Raw genomic sequence first — 19,550 nt, 5'->3', positions numbered from 1 at the left:
GCAACAAGGCTGGTGAAGGGACTGGAGCATAAGTCCTATGGGCAGGGGCTGAGGGAGCTGGGATTGTTTAGCCTGGAGAAGAGGAGGCTTAGAGGTAACCTCATCACTGTCTGTAACTTCCTGAAGGGAAGTTCTAGCCAGGTGGGGATTGGTCTCCTCTCCTCGGCAACCAGCAATAGGACAAGGGGGCATGGGCTCAAGCTCTGCCAGGGGAAATTTAAGTTGGATATCAGAAAAAGATTCTTTACAGAGAGAGTAATCAGGCGTTGAAATGGGCTGCCCAGAGAGGTGGTGGGTTCACCATCCCTGGAGATTTTTAAACACAGTTTGGATGTGGCACTGAGTGCCATGATCTGATAAATGGACTGGAGCCGGACCAAGGGTTGGACTGGATGATCTTGGAGGTCTTTTCCAACCCAATCGATTCTATGATGCTAAGCAATGGAGAGAAAGCAAGAGAGGGAGTGAGAGAGAGAGAAAGAGAGACCAGTCCTTGAAGCACTAAGAGAAATACTGGTTCTGAACTGCTCTCTGAAAGACTGGCTTTTTCAGTGACCATTGCAAGAATACTAAGCTATTTACTTGCAGCTGCAAATAATTCAAAGAGTGTAATGTGCGAGATCACAGAGCTTTGGTGTTCAGGTAAAAAACGATTTATTAAAACACAGAAAGGCCCTCCACAGTGCACAAATGACTTCAGATATATTTTTCTGATTTATCCTTACATTAGTAAAAAGGCAAGAGACAGTTGCCTCCTGTTGCAACTATTTATGGAGTTGGGGAGCCAAGCCCTGTATCTCTGTGTGTTGGTACTGTAGCACATCCACCAGGAACAGACAAGCCCCATCAGACTCTGGAGTTCAACTCTCATGTCCTAGGTCTTCAAATAGCAAGATACTGATCTGGCATATAGCTGAAAGGAGGCAGAACTGTGCTTCTAGACCAAGCCCCCTATAACACAGACACCTTCAGAGCCATGTAAAGGACTACAATTACAGCTCTTAGCTGATCATCTGAAAGTCAAATTATGTGAAAGGTGCACACTTTCCAGCAGTTACTTTAGGTGAAATGACCATAATGTGGCGGAGGGAAAAGCACAAAACATAATTGTCTTATTTAAAAGACAGTAAATTTTTCACTGAAAATAAAAACATGGCAGAGAAGGGCTGTTCAGATCATTACTCAAAGAGAAAGCAAAGTGTCTTTTCCTTTTAAAAATAGGGTTTTAATTGTGTTGCTAAGGCAACAAGTAACCAATATCATATTAACTCACAAGACAGAGTTTGAAAATAATGAGATGAGATTTGTACCTATATTTACCCCTCTTAAATGAGAGTTTTAGCTGTTTCAGGAAAATAGAAAAGTCATTAATTAATTCGATATAACATTAATTGATTTGATATAAAAAAACAAAGCAAAACAAATGGGTAGGAACAGATGAAAAATAGAAGTGTTCTTGAGTTCTCAAACTACTAGAAGATCCTTAGTATTGCCCTAGGTAATTGCAAAATGTCTCAACATAAATAAAAAAAAAAGGAAACCTTCCTCTGTTAAAGAAGAGAAAGTTAAATTTAGGGTGCTAACGATGAGCATTGAGAACTAAGAAAGGGGCAACGTCATAAATTATTCCTCATGCCACAGAGCATTCTGTTTGTATACTGCCTTACACCCCTCTATTGGTTTTGTGTTGACATCCCCCTGGAAGAGAGCCCATTGCAAGGTGACTGCAAAAAGAAGTGAGACTGTCACTAGATGCTTGCTCCTTTGAAATGACACAAGCATGTACATCGTCAGGCAGAGTTAAGAGGGAGTGACAGTTCCTTACTTTGGTAAATCTACTCCTGGTAATCAATGAGCAAAACTGTCATAATAATAAAGAAACATCAGTAAGGCTGAACTGAGCACATTCAGCTGGATCAGTTCTCATGGCAACTCTTCACCTGTTCCTGCATTCAAAAGCAGTAACACTGTTTATTAGAGCTGTGTATTTGTTAATCAACATTATCATCAATGAAAATTAGCCTGCAGTGCCTTTACTGTTTGCAGTAATTGCCATGTTTTTCCATCTTGAAATCACTTGTTGTTAATTAACCAGTGCTTTTGAAGTGTGTAAACAACATCAACATTTTATAATGGAAGAGGTGAGGCAGGCTCAGCAGTTGGTATTTAATGTCAGGCAGCTTGGGAAACCAAGTTAGAAAGAGTTCCAGCATCCTAATGTCAGAGATTATATCTCTGCTTTCAAAAATCCAAATAATTTTTGTAGCAGACTCTAAAGATTAAAAAAAAAAAAGGAAAAGAAAGAAAAGGAAAGAAAAAAGGTAGACTAACAAAGGACATTTTTCCTTTTAAAATGAAGATGCAGTAATTGAAATGCAGAGAAGCAGCTGCAGGCTTTGCCACAAATACTTTTTGGTGCAGCTACTTGTCATGATCCAGTGCAATGCAAAGGAGCTAAAGCTGGATACCTGCTTTCACTTCAAAAAAGATGCACAAGCTTCACTTCCTTGAAATTCTGCCTCAAAGAAGGTTTCTGATGTTGACATCTCTGGAATGGTACCATTGAAAACACCAACAAACAGTACCACTTTACCTGTGCCTAGGGTGTTCACCATGAGGCCATGTTGATGGGTAAGGAACGCACTACATGTACTCAGCTGAATACACACATTAGCCCTCTAACCACAGCAAGAACACAGACCTAAGAACAGCTGTGGGGCACATCTGAAAAGGAGGTATAAGACTCACCAAAGCAAGTCAACACCTCTAGATCAAAACCATTAAGGACCTCTTTGTCATATGAACTTGTGGTAGAAGGACAACAGTCACACAGATCAGTTGACAGCAACAGTTGATACCTAATGCAGCAGCCTCACTGACATCTAATAAGGGCTTTCAAGTGTTTTACACAGTGTGACTTCTTGTTCTCTCTTCAAGTCTCTGGCTCCTAAGTTATTTACTTGTCTTTGGGTCAGAGGTCTGAAGTGTAACATGAGATTTAACATTTATAAAATAAAGAATAGCTGATTTAAGAGTACAACATGGGGCTGAGCAAAAGGTTTACCAGTAGTTAGAAATGCATTTGGACAAACTAAGACTTCCTGGAGCAGAGCAAGGCTGCAGCCACCTTGGACTGGTGATAAATGGGACACTTAGGTTAACATGAGTATCTCGTGATCTGCAAAGGTAAGGAATTCAGGTGGAGAATACCCTACTGGTCTATCTAAGTGAGTAACACTCAGCTGAAAGAAAATGAAACAGAATATGAATCTGTCCTCTTCTTTATCTTTCCTTTTATAGCATCCTTTGATGTTACAAGGAGGGTTATGATATGGTTTTGTTAAGGGTTTTTTTTAAGATCTTTTTCAAGATCAAATAGACTATTTTTTATACACTTCAAACATGAAGCAAGGTAAAATTAAGACTAGTGTCTGTGAGGAAAAGGTCATTTTTTTTCTAAAGTGCCCATCAACTGTCAGATCCGTTACAAACATTTCAAGAGCAATTGAGTCACCTTGGGAACTCCTGGTTGTTTAATGAAGCATGAAGCCAGAGATGGGACTGAAGTGCTGTGCTTCTTTCTGACCCCTGAACATGGTTAATTTCTTTGTTAAGGTGACATTGCAAGCTCAGCATATTTGTATTTGTAAGGTGCTCATCCAAATGCTTTTGAACAGGGAAGTACATTGATCCTGAAGGTATACATGAGTTTTTCCATCTGCATAGATGCCTTGTCAGCTTCTTCCTAGATTTTCATAGTGGTAGTCTGTTTCTAGCAGAAGAGTGAATTCTCTCACACATGAGAAAAAAGAGAATGATAGTCATCTCATGCACTTTATCATCAGTTTCTACTGCACAGTATTCAGGAAGTACTGATAAGAGGTCCTCTCTGTCAGTCTTGAAGGTTTGTTTTCTGACAGGGCACCTCAGTGACTTAGAAGAACTCCATATTGCATCCTGTTCTGGGATCATCCATCTTCCTGACTGATGTGGGCTGCTGGAAAACAAAGAGCTTATTTGTGATACAGACCAGGCGAGCTGCATCGCTACAGCCTGGTCTTCTGGTATTTTCATCTGGGCAGTTTTTCAACCTTTGTAAGTTGGAAAGGTGTGCTTATCAGCTGCAAAGGTTGCTTCACATCAGGAGATGCTTAAAAAGCTTTCATAGACTCTTATGGAGACTTTTGAGCACCTCCAGGATGAAGGGATTTTGATCAAAATATAGCCTAGTATCCGGTACCTCTGGCTCAGTCAGGTATAGCAACTTGCTCTAAACTGCTTAACTATGAAAGTAATGAGCACTGAAAATGCATTTTTTCCCATTTTTCAGTGTAGATTTTGGAGGATTGGTGATTTCAGTTGAACTACTGCCACTACATGCCTTGAAACTTGTCACAGAAAGCAAACCTATCCCATTTAATCCCCTCCTGTTACCCATTCAACCTATTCGATGAAAAGACTGAAACAAAGGCCAATTGTCTCCTATGGCTTACACATTAGGAGATTGCTAAAGAAGAGAGAACTTTTAACACTCAGTTTTATAAACTATGCATTTAGAAAAGGGCAGCTGTGAAACTCAAAGCAGGGGTAATCCTGGACCCCAGTGAAGTCCTGGAAAAACTTCCATGGATTTCACTGGAATGTGGTTTCTTTTTTGATACTTAAAACTCCTGTGATGATCTTGACATGCTACAAGCTTCCTTTGTGATGTGCACATTACTGTGGGTTTTATCCCACCCACTATAGACTATAGATACAGCCATCCTTAAAAGGTTTTCATATTCAAAAAATGCAGTAATCCTACCCTCTGTAATATGGTTAATCTCGAATCAATCCACTCTAGATATTTAGAATTAAGAAATGTCAAATTACTTGTCTTTTCTGGAAATTTAAACTATGCTAAATATGTTTAGTATTAAAAACCAAACAATTTTATAGTAAAGCAGATATAGAAGGAAATTAATTTAAAGGGTGGGTTGAAAAGCACTGAAATTCACACTAAACACACCTGTGAAGTTTCAGAGTTAAAAAGATAAAGTGAGGGTCATTTGTATTTTGTTGTTTATTTTCCTCTTTAAACACATCAACAAATACAGCTTCAGTTTAGATTAATCATTTACTGTGTTTATTTTCTCCCTGTTTTTGCAGGTGAATGAAAAACAGTATTTACAGTATTTACTGCATACATTGCTTTTTCATTCATAAAGCATCCTCACGGGTGAAAGTTAGATGTTTGGGGGTTTTGTCCAATATTTATCAAAAAGGCTGTTTCTTCTTTGTGCACCCTTCATACGAGAATGTAAGTCACTTAAAATGCTAGGTGACTGTTACATGATTAGTGCCACAATTCTTTACTAGTAACAGAGTAGAATTTAGAATAGTGTAGGCCAAGTAATTACACTAATTTTGCTGCTTTACTTCTTTCTAGACTACTCATATTTGCTTGTACAGAAGTATGTTCTTGTCCTAGCTGAGATCTGCCACTGTTGTAAAACCAAAGAAATTCCTGCCCCATGTAGTTTATAATCAAATTGACTGAAAAGAATCAGACATTGGTTTTATTTGCCATTCTTGAGACTCTTAGCATCTTCAGTAGCAGAAAGGTAATAGGCACAAACCTGATCAGGGTTGGTGTGCAAACATTTATAAGCAGCACCTGGAAAAGAAATGCATCCCCCTATAAAAAAGTCATGTTCCTGTCACAGAGGTGTTGAATTATTACAACAGAAAATAAATTTTATCTATAATTTCTTTCTTCCATAGGTAGCTCCACTGGGTCTTATTTCCTACCCTCAGCACATAACCTTTCCACTGACTCCACAGTAAGCCAGGAGAGATTTGCCGGGCAGGAGGAAAGGAAAGCTGGCCTGGGGTTAGCACCAGATCATAAACATATCCCATAGTGAGAGGACAGTCACACAGCTGGACTATCTTGACTTTCATTACCACACAATTTCATTAGGGTCATGCCTACCCTAAGACACTCTGTGTGATTAACACTGTTGGCCAGCCTGGCAGTGATCAGGGGAGCACATAAGGCTGGTAGACACTCATAAAGTCCTTGCACCAGTGACACTAATAACAAGAAACACAGAAGGCGTACAGCGAATGCATTTCTTACAAAAAGGATCAGTGATGTGTGTGAGTAGAGAAAACAGTAATGCATGGCACAAGTTGGGTCCTGGAAGTGATGAAGCAAGATGGGTGCTTACATGGGAAGACAGAGGAGTTTGCATTCCTTAGGGAACAGGAAAATCAGGGAGGTAATGCTATAAGCAGTTCTACTACTTTCCTAGGCAAACCTCTCAAAGAGACTATTCGTTGTACATGCATCAGGATGCTTTTCCTGTGCCTTAAACTGAATCTGCACAACTCTGTTCACACTGTGGACCTTAGTCCTCTCCATATCTCATCTGAGAGTAGCTTCAGGAGGCAGGCAAGTGTAGTTTTTAACCCAGCTGTAGTGTGATACCAAGTCTGAACACCTGAAATCTCTCTGACAGTCACTTTCCAACCTCAGAAAGTTTCTAGGTTTGGGTTGTTTGCAGGAAGATTTAATTTCCAGATCACTGCAAACACTGCAGCTTTTGCTGACCTGAGCCTTCTTTAGCCACCCATTAGCCATACCAGAACCTCCTCACGGCCCAAGTCCCATATAGTGAGCAGACATCAGGCACTTGATTAAAAACTGGTCCAAATGCCCTGCAAAATCAGAAGAGCAACCAGTCTTCTCAGACTGAGCATCAAGTATTTAGTGTTGAATTTCATGATCTGTTACTATTCTTATGCCTCCTTAACCTTTTTGCTTCTGTATTAAAAAGTAGTTATCACTGGCATGTGCATCATTTCTGCCCCCTCCCCCTCCCTTCCCATCACCTCCCCCTCCCTTCCTCCCCCCCCCCCCCCCCCCCCCCCCCGAGACAGAAGCAATGCAAAATGTTAGAGTGATAAAACATTTTCCATTAAAGAGACAGAGCAGAGAAACAAGCACTGGTCTAATATTTTCTAGAAATCATTTTCTTTCCTATAAAACAGGGGTATGAGAATGGGCATGCTCTCTTAAATACAAAACCTATCAGTTTAAGAGTTGTGCAACAACAAACAGAATAACATTTTTAAAAAAACCCTCAACTACTGCTTATCAGTATCAGCACTGTTATAGCATACAGTAAATCCAGTAATCCCATCCTCTCAACCTTGCTGCCTGATATTTCTTTCTACAACTTGCTATGCCTTTAACAAGATTACATAACTCTTAGTGTTTTCACTTTTACAGGAAATTGCTTGGCTCCTTGGAGGTGAAAAACAAATAACAAACCTACTGACCCTCTTCAACAGGAATTGCAGAGAAGCCCTGTTGACTCAAACACACGAGTGAAAGTACAACTGATTTGAAAGGAAATAAACTGTTCTATGGAGGAAATACTGATGAAAACTATTCTTTCTGTGAATAATTTTAAAATTCAGAATAAAACAATCCTTATAGCTGTTGGAAAGAAACATCTGTTGGAGAATGCAAGTAAAAGAAAGTGGAAAGAGCTGGCTCTATCAGTATAATGGAAGTATCTGAAGTCTTGCCTCTGAAAAAATCTGGTGGGTTGACCCTGGTATCTGAAAAAATGTGGTGGGTTGACCCTAACTAGATGCCAAGTGCCTACCAAAGCCTCTCTATCACTCATCTGGAAAGGTGAAAGAAACTATAATAAGATCCTTGTGGGTCAGGGTAAAGCCAGGGAAAGATCACTCATTAATTACTGTCAGGGGCAAAACAGACTTAACATGAATTTATTACCAATGAAATCAGAGTAGGATAATAAGACCATATCTTAAAACACCTTCCCTCATCCCTCCCTTCTTCCCAGATGCAATTTCACTCCTGATACTCTACCTGCAGAGAGAGGGGAATGGGAGCTGTGGTTAGTTCATCACACCTTGCCTCTCGCTCCCTCCTCCTCAAGGGGAGGACTCTTCCCCTGCTACAACATGGAATCCCTTCCTACAGGAGACAGTCCTCCATGAACTTCTCCAAGGTGAGTCCTTCCCCTGTACTGCAGTTCTTCATGAACTGCTCCAACATCGGTCCCTCCAACGGGGTGCAGTAACTCAGGAAATGACTGCTCCAGCATAGGCTCCTCTCTCCACAGGTCCACAGGTCCTGCCAGGAGCCTGCTCCAGCATGTGTTTCCCACAGGGTCACAACTTTCTTTGGGCATCCACCTTCCCTGGTGTGGGGTCACCCATGGTTAGATGGATCTCTGTTCCACCATGGACCTCCATTGGCTGCATGGGCACAGCTGCCGCACCATGGTCTGCAGCATGGTCTGTATGGAAATCTCTGCTCTGACACCTGGAGCACCTCCTCCCCCCTCCTTCTTCACTGACCTGGCTGTCTGCAGTGTTGTTCCTCTGACATATTCTTGCTCCTCTCTCCAGCTGCTGTTGTGCAGTTGGTTTTATCCCCTTAAATACATTATCCCAGAGGTGCTACTACCATTGTTGATGGGGTCAGCCTTAGCCATCAGCAGGTCCATGCTGGAGCCAGCTACAATTGGCTCTGCCAGACATGGAAGAAGGTTCTGGTAACTTCTCACAGAAGCCACTCCTGTGGCCTCCCATTACCAAAAACCTGCCATACAAACCCAATACAGGAGAAAACACCAAACAGCTTAACAGAAATGGCCTACAAAAAGTATTGTGTTTATGGACAGCAGTGCAAATGTGCATACTTTAAGGGGAAAGCTCTGTGTGTGGCTAGGGCCTCTTGTGTTTGTGGTTTTGTGGCAGCAAAATAATAAAACCATTGCAACTGGCCTTTCTCCAAGTAGCAGGGCAAGCCAATGTTTTTTAAAGGCAATCTGTTACAACATAAGCAGGACCTCCAATTTCTGAAGTCCTTGACTTTTTTAGAAATCTCCTTAATTTTTTCTGAAACTGGTACTGTATCAGAGTACTTTCTAATGGGCTTTCCAGGGAACCAAAGCCACAGGCAACATTGAAGACATGCTAAAACTCAGCCAAAACAGAATGTCACTTACCTGGTGTAATACAGCTTCATGATAAAGGACTCTCACGAGACCTGGAGAGATATTTATTATACTGCATGTTCCTTATGATCAGTTTTGACAATGTACTGCACCAGGAAAATCTAAATGTCCAATTTAAATTGACCTTCAATGTACAGTTCTTAAAGGGAAAAACTTCACAGCTTTTAAATTGTGATCCATCTTCAAATGAAACAGCACAAAAATTAAAAGGGAAAATATGGTACGCTTAGGTCAGGAACCACCTAACCTCAAATTCAGTCAAGCATCCAAATGTCAGGTATTTAATCTACTTCTCTCGACTCCGTTTACAGTCAGTGGTGAGAGGTAATTGGGTAGTAAGTACTTGCAGAGGGTAATTCAACGCACCTATTTCAAATGTATAGTTTAGGATAAAAAGAAGTAGTGTTTGTAGGTGTGTCTCTCTCTTCACTGACTTAAATGAAAGACTAGAATACTGCTGCAGAAGATATCTAATTTCTAAGTGACTAAACAAGATGTAATGAATCCTTTCCTATATGTTAGATTTAGCATATAGATAAAAAAGGTGAAAAGAGAGGAGAGGGGACAGGAAAGAAGGGGAGGAGAAAGGGGAAAAAATAAAAAATCAGACATCAGTTTGTGTAACTGTTAACAAGGCTAAATACTAATGGAATAAATTAGCAAATTTTATGTTGTGAAGACTGATCATAAATGCAAATTAGCACTGATGATGGATATTGAGGAATATAACTGAGATTATAATGTGTTCCTCTGTAGTTTAAATAGACCTAATACAGTGCACAACAGTTTTCTCCAGTTTCTATTCAAAACTGAACTTTATCCAGGGTAAATTAGAATTCTCTGGCAACTTGCCCATAACCTTTAAACTTTTCTGGTTGATGATCTTAATACACAAAGGCTTTATATCAGTAAATTATGTCTGGATGGGAACCAAACTCTGACTCCTACGCCTTCTCCATGCCACAATATTTTTGTAAAGCTGAACAAACATAATACACTGAAACCAGGGCTTTGAAGAGTAAACACCAATACACTATATTAACACAACACAGTCCAAAAATAAGACACTTATAGCCAAATTACTTCTGCAATATGCAATAGCTAAACAATGCAGTATTTTTACCTGAAAAGATACTGCATAACCGTAATCTATATTTCAGTGCTGTCTGAAATGAATTACCATTTTACGTTTTTTTTCCCTCTATGCTTTCATGACTAAATATAAAACAGAATTGTAAGCCTGAAAGTCTTATTTCAGAAACTTCCCATGACAACTATTAAAAGACCATCATTACATATGGAAATTTGAAGAAATTAGGTTACCTGAAAATGCTTTTTTTATCTGGCATAATCCCTCTTTTCTGCAAAGGAAATGCTGGATTTCTGGAAGTAGATTAACCTGTACATAAGAGGAGAAGTTTTAATGATTTCATTCAGAAAAATGTTCTTTTTCCTTCAACAGAAAAAGCCTTCAATAGGTCTTGTGTTCAGTTGATCAGAGACACCTCACGTGGAAAACTCCTGTCAGTGTCAAAAGGCAATTACAACTTTGCTATACCTGCAATGTGGGATAATAATTAAGGTGTGGAATCTTCTTCCATGGCCATCACAAAACACAATTTTACACCTGCATCTCTCCTCCTGGCTGCTGAGTTTTCATCTGTTCCCTGTCCCCCGTTCAGTCTTTGCAGCTCCCCTTTTCTCTGACAGTTACCAACCACTGTCTCTCCCTGCATGGAAATACCCTATACCTCTTGAATGGCTGTGCTTGGGATCAGTGGTAAACTAATGTAACTGAACCACATCCAGACTGTGCAACAAGGAGCTGTGCTGCACCGTGGTATGAACATGCCAGGAGCGAGTAATGCTACTTAATATTTAAAGTTATCCGGAGGTCTGGGCCATCTGGTTTAAGTCCCTGCTCTGCTGCAGACTTCCTGAGAGAATTTGGACAATTCCTTTGATCACCTCTTGTCTCAGTTATTCATGTGTGAAACTTCTGTACATTGCAGCATGCTTTAAGGATTATTCTATTCCACAGCATTAGAGGCTCAGATATGATAATATAGGCAAAATGAGTAAAAAGCAGTTTGCAGAAGCCTGGGATGTTTTATGATCTGAGCCCTGAATTCAAAGCATGTAAATTTCTAGCAAACTGGAACAGCTATAAAAATTTCATGAATACATTTAGACAGGGCATCCTGTCCCAGGGAACCTCCGTGTACATGCTCCTAGCTCTGACTTCTGTGAACAAAAATGGATTTTTCTATCTTCACAAACTTCATACTTGAGGCACCTTTTAAAAACGGCTCTATTTGTCTCAGAGCCTCAAGCTGCATTCTTGCCATTATTATCTTTGCTGTTTTATTTGAAATAGAAGTCAAATTCTACCCATAGCTTGGTCACATTTTTTCAAAGACTTACATACTTTTATTAACAGGCCAGGTGTTTAATTAGACATTATGTATCTAAGTAACCTAAACCGTGCCCCCAACATGCTCAAGTGAAAACAAAGAAATAAAAAAGCAATCCTGAAAATACCAAGAAATATTAGCGCTACTGATGCTTTGGACCATGAGTAAGCAGTTTGCAGTGCCAGAGGAAGGAAATCCCTTGAAGGCTCTGGAGGAGAATGCTGGTCTAGCTCTCACATTATCAATTGAAGGAACACTGTCTCTTTTTGGAGAGGTGCCTAAATTATGTTTACAAGGGAACAATTAAAATAGGTGAAACTCATTAGTGACAGGAGATGTGAAGCCTAAAGTTTACCAGCTCTATATTCAGCCTATCCTATTATTCTGAAATATTAGATGCATTTGCTAGTTGTTTCTCCCCATTTCTAAATTCTCTTTTCCAATGTGGTAAATTGCTTAAATTTCCTTTGACTTCTGTAGACCCTTTTGCTGCCAGACATGCTGGTTGAGGGTGGCCAAGAATGTAAAAGTTCAAGCTAAAGAAGAGAAACGGGAAACTTGACACTTAATTGCAAAAATTTTCAGTATTCACACTGAAATACTTACATCAAACTAACATACTATGTCCAAATGAAAAATCATTTTTGGTCACTGGGTGTGATATAAAGAATGAAAGTTGGTATCTGACAAGTATTTCCCATTAAATAGAAAACATGAAAAAGCTTTTTTCACTGCATCTAAAGCATGCTGCTGCAGAATAAAATAAACATTAGATACTTTTCAAGAGTGAGGTCTGAAAATTTGGGCTAACTGTCCTTTCATTCTCACAAAGGATAACACAATAATCTCATACCTTCTGGAATAACTCTAGATTATGCCAGTCTTCTGTTTGAATGCAGCCAGTACCATCATTTTTTCTTGAAGATAAGCAGATCAAAAGATCCCAAGGATTTATACCACCTATTCAGAAAGTAAAGAAACACATTGAGAAAGAAAATGTTATGCAATTCCTACTTGCACAAACAATACTTAGAGACAAATCCTAAAGAACAGTAAACTGCTAAGTACATGAACGGCTACAGGTGGCAGAAGGTAAAAAACATATTTGCTACCACAGTTCAAGCTTTGGAACTATATTTAGGTGTTTCACCATTGGCATTTCCTGTTATGCCTGCCTACTGATGTTCAAACCCTGCTATTTGAACTGTTTAGCATTCAGAAATTTAAAAGTTCACTCACATGAATCTGCTTTAAATTGTTCCCTTTTTTTAACTACTCAGTGTGCACACTAGTAACAGACATCTAGTATATGCGGTGTGATCTTCTGAGGGCTTTCTTTATTGGAAAGTAAATATTACAGGAAGTAATACTGCCTTCCGAGCTAGTGCTGATTCATCCTTTTTGGGGCAAAACTGACCTGTGAGACCATGGGGTTCTAGTATTGGGAAAGGAGCAGCACCAGAATCAAACATGGCTGCATGAAGAAGAGACCAAACTAACTTGCACCAATTAAAACATCATTATGGATTAGAAGATACAAACAGGTCTTGAAGTCTGCCCATATCTCAGCATGTTCTGTGGTGTAGAAATGCCAATGTTGCTTCAAACGAGCTTGGTCAGCTCCCTCACGTGGTTATTTGTCTTATTCCATACATAGCCTTCATTATCTGGACCAGTTAGAGATAATGGCATCTCACAACAGAATTACTACACCTGTTGAAGTCACCATGAATATATTCAATAAAGGGTAAATAATTTTGTTGACAGGATGACAATTAGTATTAATGAACTTCCAAACAGAAAGGGCAGCCAGAGAAGCTGAACAGCATCCAAGACAGAGTATAGCATCGGGTCTCAAAGCTCCCTGCAGGACATCTATTTCAGTGACTGGTTGGTTCTTCTTCCCAAGGTTGGGAAGATTACGTGCATTTTATTCCATTTTGTGCTATCTATCTGTGATACCTTCCTAATTTTATTAGATTACCCCCTAAATTTGTTTCCACCAATGGCCCACAGAGGCATTTATTTTATTTATTTCCTTTATTTCTTTCTCTAAAATGCAATTTTTTCCTATCCCAATCATGATTACAAATGTCAAGTAGGGTGAAGATTTTACTTAAGGAGATTTAACACTCAATTTATGTTAAGTGCAGTAAAGAACTGGTTGTACAGAATGGATTCAGGATTATGAAAGCCACTATCTCTTTTTTATGTTTACAAGCAGTGTGACAAAGCTGAAAAGATCAATTTTCAGTTACACTGCATTTATTACTGTAATAAGTTCTTCAATTTCACATTATGAGAACCAGTATTATGGTATAAAAGTAATTAAGGTATATGGAATTTAGGCAAGACAGATTCACTACAAGCTACTTTGTGAACGAAACAACAAAAAAAACACCCCCATGTAGTAAAAATGCCACTGATAGAAAACAAACGAAGCATTAAAGAAATGTATGAGCAAATACTTCATGTTAGTGCAAAAGATTGGCAGTGCTAACAACCTATTTGATGACCTTACCAGCTATGTAATTATCAGATAAGCAAGATGTTGTGCCTCTGACTAGTAAATACCTTTGAATAAATCATTATAATTATATATAAAGCACAATGCCTAGTTGTGTACAAATTGAAAGGGAGCTGGAGGGAACTCCATTTCTCAGAAGCAGCTCATTTCCTTCCCTTGTTTATTGTGACACATCCTGGCTGGGAATGAATTTGATCCCTGACTCCAAAGGATATGCTGCTCTGTGTATTTGCCTTTAGGATACATCAGAGTGATCGATATGAATGTACTGAAGAGAAGAAAAGGAAAAAGTACCCTCAGATCTGGTGTGTTTCTGAGCCAATGCCTGGGAAGTAGAACAGTTCAGGAGGGCTTAAATGCCTGCCTTTACTTGTGTTTTCTATTTAGAGTAATTAGACCTCCAGCCAGTTATTTCAGTACAGAACAATCAGAACTGAAACATGTCTATATATAGAAATTAGGAGACTTCCTATTATAAAAACAGCATACACCTAGTGCTGTCTCTCACATTCAGGCTGACAGAGAAGTATGACTTCTATTTAAATGTATTGATACATTCCTCACCAACTATACCTGGAAAAGCATTCTTGGAAAACAAAAATGAAAGAAGAATGTGTCACAACAGCTATTTAGTTCTAGAACAGACTCCTCTGTGAATAAATATAACCTAGAAATTGCCCATGTCACTCCTTCTAAAGCTTAACTTTTTATGGAAAATGAACATCTGCAATCATGACAGCAACAGACTGTCTTCGTTTTGCAAATTTAGTAATTACAGAAGTATATCTCAGGAAAAAATAGTGCTAGTATTATTAATATTGTAATAACACTAGTGGCCCATGCAAAGAACCCCAAGATGTCAGGCGCCATGTCACAGAAACTATTTTTAAAGTAAAGCAAGGCACACATGAGCTAATACATTTTACAAAAAAAGAGAAAGGAAGAACAAAAGGGACAGTAATAATAGAAGTCACCTGCATGGAAAGATTCATGTTTCAAAATGGTTTTAGAGGCTTTAATGAAGAAGTATTAATAACATCTATAATATTCTATCTTCAATATACAGACGGTTTTGCTGGTTACCTGCAGACTTCAAACCAGAACTGGGCTTTGACAGGACATTTCAAGGGGAACGTTAAAATGAATAGTTAATTTCTGAACAATTTAATTATTAGCAATTTGCATGAAGCTTTTTCCATACAAAGCACTTTGTCTATAGTTATGGAAATCCTTTTTGCTTTATTCAGCAGATTGGTGGAGCTCAACATGCAGGAGCCATAGATCAGAGTGTGGAATCACACCTCATGGAGATAGTCTCTGCTGCTTTGTAATGCTTTCCATTTGGACAAGCAGAAGAGTGGTAACAAGATGAGAATACACAATTGCATGTTCGTGCCCTCTCTGAGCATCTTTTCAAATTAAGATTGCTTAGTTCAGCCTGTTAATTAATGCTTTGCTTACACAAGGAATCCTCATCTGCAGAATTAAATCTAATTATGCCGGCAGAGTGAGTTTTATGTGGATACATGCTGGCAGTATGATGCTTTCATTCACCCATCTTTGGCCAGTCCTTTCCCCCTCCTCTTCTGCATACCTGTAGTCCCATGTTCCAGTCCCATCTTAAAAAATGTTTTGTCTACCTGTGACATGTGTCTGATGTTTACCTAAGAATATCAACCTAAGCTGCTTATTCAGCTAGCAGTAGTATAACCACCTTTAATTACTTTTATTCTGAATGAGTAAAAGTACATGGTATTCAATTCAGAGAGCAATGTTTCAACTGAAAATTGATATCATGTACAAATTATAATTTTCAACAAGATACCGCTGTTTTCTTTGGCTTTGACTCTGATTTGGAATAATTTGAAATAATTAAAATAGTTAATGTGGAAAAACAATTTAAAACATAATAGTCTAGGGAGGAAAAACAACCTTTTTCTTTTTTTTTTAGCAGCAAAGGAAATAGCAATGCAGTGACCAATAAAAACAACTTTTTCTAGCAAAATATTCTGTAGAGAGTTTTTGTATTCTGATATCATAGACCAAAGTTAACAGAAAGCAAATGAGAACTGTAGGATTTAGTGGGGCTTTCATAATTTCTTAAGGTGATTTCTAAAATAAACCGATCTTATTCTAATCTCTGAAGTTACCACATTTTCCCCATGAGCTTTGGCATGGAAGGCTGGATTTTGCAGGAAAATTGTTTGAAGCATGCAGCTCTATGGACCTTTTAGTCTCCTAGGTGTAGACACAGAAAAGTATTATATGATTTAACCAAATGAATAAGGTTCCTCTCAATACCATAAAGTGAAATTTCATTTTGCAGAGCTAAAGTTCCTATTCTGAACTTTGAAATGAAAGAACTTTGAAAATAAATAAAAAAAAATCAGCTTTTATGCTTATCTTCCTGGATTTCATTCATTCTGGGAAATTAAAAAGACATTTGGCTTTATTTTTATTTTAACTTCTGACCAATTTGCAGTTTTGCACTTGTTCACACCATACCCTAAAATTAATCACTTTATGAGCACTACAGGAAAAGAAGACAAGAAGAGTGAGCACAGATTGTACCAAGTATGGCGAGGAACATATTTATGGAAGTTGCTGGTTATGAACAAATCCAACTTTGAACTAGACAGATGAATAGGTTTTACAAAGCGGGATTCATCCTTGCTATGTAGCCAATTAATATGAGTCAACAGTTTACTAGCCCGGACTTTAGAGTGGGAGCACTAACAGACATCTGAAATATAGAACTGACTAGTTCTGGATTCTGGGCTGAATTTTATGCCCCTCAGCATCTCAGAGGGCAGCAGAATCAGGCAGGCTGTGTGACTGGGTCTGGGGATGTGGGAATTCTACACCTCTGAAGATCCAAGCTTCACTAACACTCCAGGGGAAAATATCCTTTGAAGCCTATTTCTGGTTACAGCAGTTTGGCTGTCTCACTTGTGCAAAGACCAGAATGCCTCTTATTGGACAGAATACTTTCTCTTACATTATGTCCGTTTACAAGTTTTTGATATCACTGTTTCACTTGCAATGCTTTCCCTAAAGGAATGTCTCACACCTAAGTGTTCAGGAATTTTCCCCTTAAAGAAGTACTTATTGGAAGCATTTTTATTTCTCTTTTTGCATGACCCTTGATAGTCATGAGCTATCACTGATATGGACTTGCTACGACAACAGTGAAGAAATGTTTGCTCTGTTGAGCGAACACAGCACAGGACAAAATGGTGAGGTTTCTGATGTTTTCTGAACTATTCTGGAAAGCAGCTGTTCACCTGTTCATATGCAAATGTTCTGCTGTTTCACACTATGTACTCCATGCAACTTGTGGAGACTGTACTCTGCCACAATGCACAGCCCAGTAACCACTTGCTTAACTGGACAGATTAGGCTGAAATCTTTTGTCACATTAATTGCAGTGGAGCATTACAAGTGTAAAAAAACATCCACCCTATGTATGAGACTGAGATTGTTGGACGCAGTCAATTCATTCACAAAATACTTTGCACAATTCCTGTATGGCTGCCAGGATAAGGCTGAAAGAATCCTGAGGACAGTCACTATTCACCCCCCTTGAGGATGATCAAGATTCTTTTTTTTTTGGCTCAGCTTCCCCCTAACTAAGAGGATCTGAAATGCCAAAGAAAGCATTCTTTTTGGAGGAGAAGCTGGCGTGAACCAAGTAGAACCAGTCTAATTCCAAGGACAGCTCATCTATGCCTGAACAGCGTACCACAAAACATTGCCCTTCTATTGAAGTCCTATTGAAGTGCCTTGCTCATGAAAACAGGATAATGCTTGACTATCCTATATCTCCTCTGAAAATGCTGTGGAGAGATGTTAGGTCTAACTACAAATGAGGAAGCATAATGCTTGCAATCTTACCTCAAAAATGAGACAGTTATTTTATTACTGTTTCCTTATATGAGGAAGGACCATGTTTCAAGCCTGCTTTTCTTGTCAATCCAAAGAATAATTTTAAAAGTGAAAAAATAAATAAGTGTAACAAGCCAAGAGCTACCTGTTGCTCCTAGAAATCTTCTCGAATATGGAAAGATGATTTAATTTTTTCTTCTGGTCTCAAACCCTAAAACTGCCTTAGACCTACCTACCAAGTCAAAGAGTTTTTGATTTCATTATTAGAGGAATTGTTAATACGAGGCAGATGACCTTCTCCAAAAGAAGCGAAAGAAATCTATTGCAGGCATATGTACAAGAATAGAGAGTAACAAGATAATCCTTTCTCCATTTGTATCACTTTCAGTCATGCAATATATTAATTCTTTCTTCAATCAACAAATTACCATACTGTAAGAGAAAACCACAAAAGAATTCTCAGACCTGCAGTGAATATTTTAACATATCTTTTTCAATTTGCAGATAACTTTCTATAAGACAAAAAAGGAAGTTAAAAAAAATAAAATGCAGCATTATTAAACTATATCCATATATTTTTCCATGCACCAAAGAATGAGCAGAACACTGGAAATAAAAGTAACTAATTCTCCACTGAGTTCTATTACAGATTCTAACTCTAAAAACCTCTAGGTTTTATAATTGCATAATCTATCAACTCAAACTATGAAAATATGCTATCAAAATACTTTCTGAGCTACAGTAGGGTTCAATAGCAAATGAAAGAAAAATATGCAGTCCTGACACAATGGCAAACATATTGGGGCAATTCAAACACTCAAGCCTGTTCTTCCACTTCTGTGCTTCCACATCATGGATGAAAATTCAGATTACTCTGGTATATTCTCCACACATGGTTGTTTTCTGCACAGCAAGCCTCAATGAAACCAAAAGTACCTAGTAATCCAACATGGTATGCACTTCTTGTATGCAAGATAGAAAGATTTACATCCCTAGCTGCTCCCAAATGCTGGAATTCTTACTTTATAGGCATTTAATACACCAGGTAACTTACTATAGTCAGAGTTACTAGATATGTCTCTTACACAAAAACCGTTATGGGACTGAGATCTATCCTTCTCAGGGATGGAAGTACTTGGTACCTAGTTGAAGCACAGATGTCACAGATCTGCCAAAGCTCAGCTAATACATCTGTGAAGGTGTCTCCTCACCTTCCGTGAAGGTGAAGAAGGAAACTGTCTAACATAAAAGCCAGATTGTTTAGAGACAGGCTACTGAGAGTGGACTGGGATGAAGAACCATGTGAAAACTGGAGAGCATGTGCATGTGGGAAGGAGAAGGGTCGTGCTGTTGAGACATGTGAGGATGAGGCCGTGGTGAAGATCATAGGGAGGGCAACTCTGTAGTTAGGAAAGTTATTGTGCATATGCTCCATCTGTCATACCCATTGAAAAACTTGCAGTGATGTCCCTCTCCTGGTAGCAGGGTTTTAGGTTAATATGAGAAGTGGGAGTGCACAATGCAGGAATAAAAAAAAAAAGAACTCAAATATTACCAAATTTTCTGACATGCAACCCACTAAGGAAGGAAAACCACACTGCTTCATGCAATGAGAGAGAGGGCACTCAGATCTCCAACCATCAGCAGAGGGGGAAGCTCTACCCTGCTCAGTGCCAAGGA

The 19,550-nt window shown here is 38.9% G+C and overlaps 1 protein-coding gene across 1 annotated transcript in view; it reads right to left on the bottom strand.

Moving 5' to 3' along the window:
• Positions 1-19,550, bottom strand: part of CPED1 (cadherin like and PC-esterase domain containing 1) — a 149,866-nt gene that overhangs the window by 105,054 nt on the left and 25,262 nt on the right. The window contains exons 4-5 of the mRNA XM_071552475.1: positions 12,312-12,418; positions 10,368-10,443 (exon numbers count right to left, since the gene is read on the bottom strand). Coding sequence (XP_071408576.1) covers positions 10,368-10,443; positions 12,312-12,418 — 183 coding nt within the window. The remainder of the gene's footprint in view (positions 1-10,367; positions 10,444-12,311; positions 12,419-19,550) is intronic.

Source organism: Pithys albifrons, chromosome 3 (assembly GCF_047495875.1).
Source record: "Pithys albifrons albifrons isolate INPA30051 chromosome 3, PitAlb_v1, whole genome shotgun sequence".
NCBI classification, from domain to species: Eukaryota; Metazoa; Chordata; class Aves; order Passeriformes; family Thamnophilidae; genus Pithys; species Pithys albifrons.
Note: the sequence above shows the minus strand (reverse complement) of the source record. Positions and strands in the feature narration are given on the sequence as shown.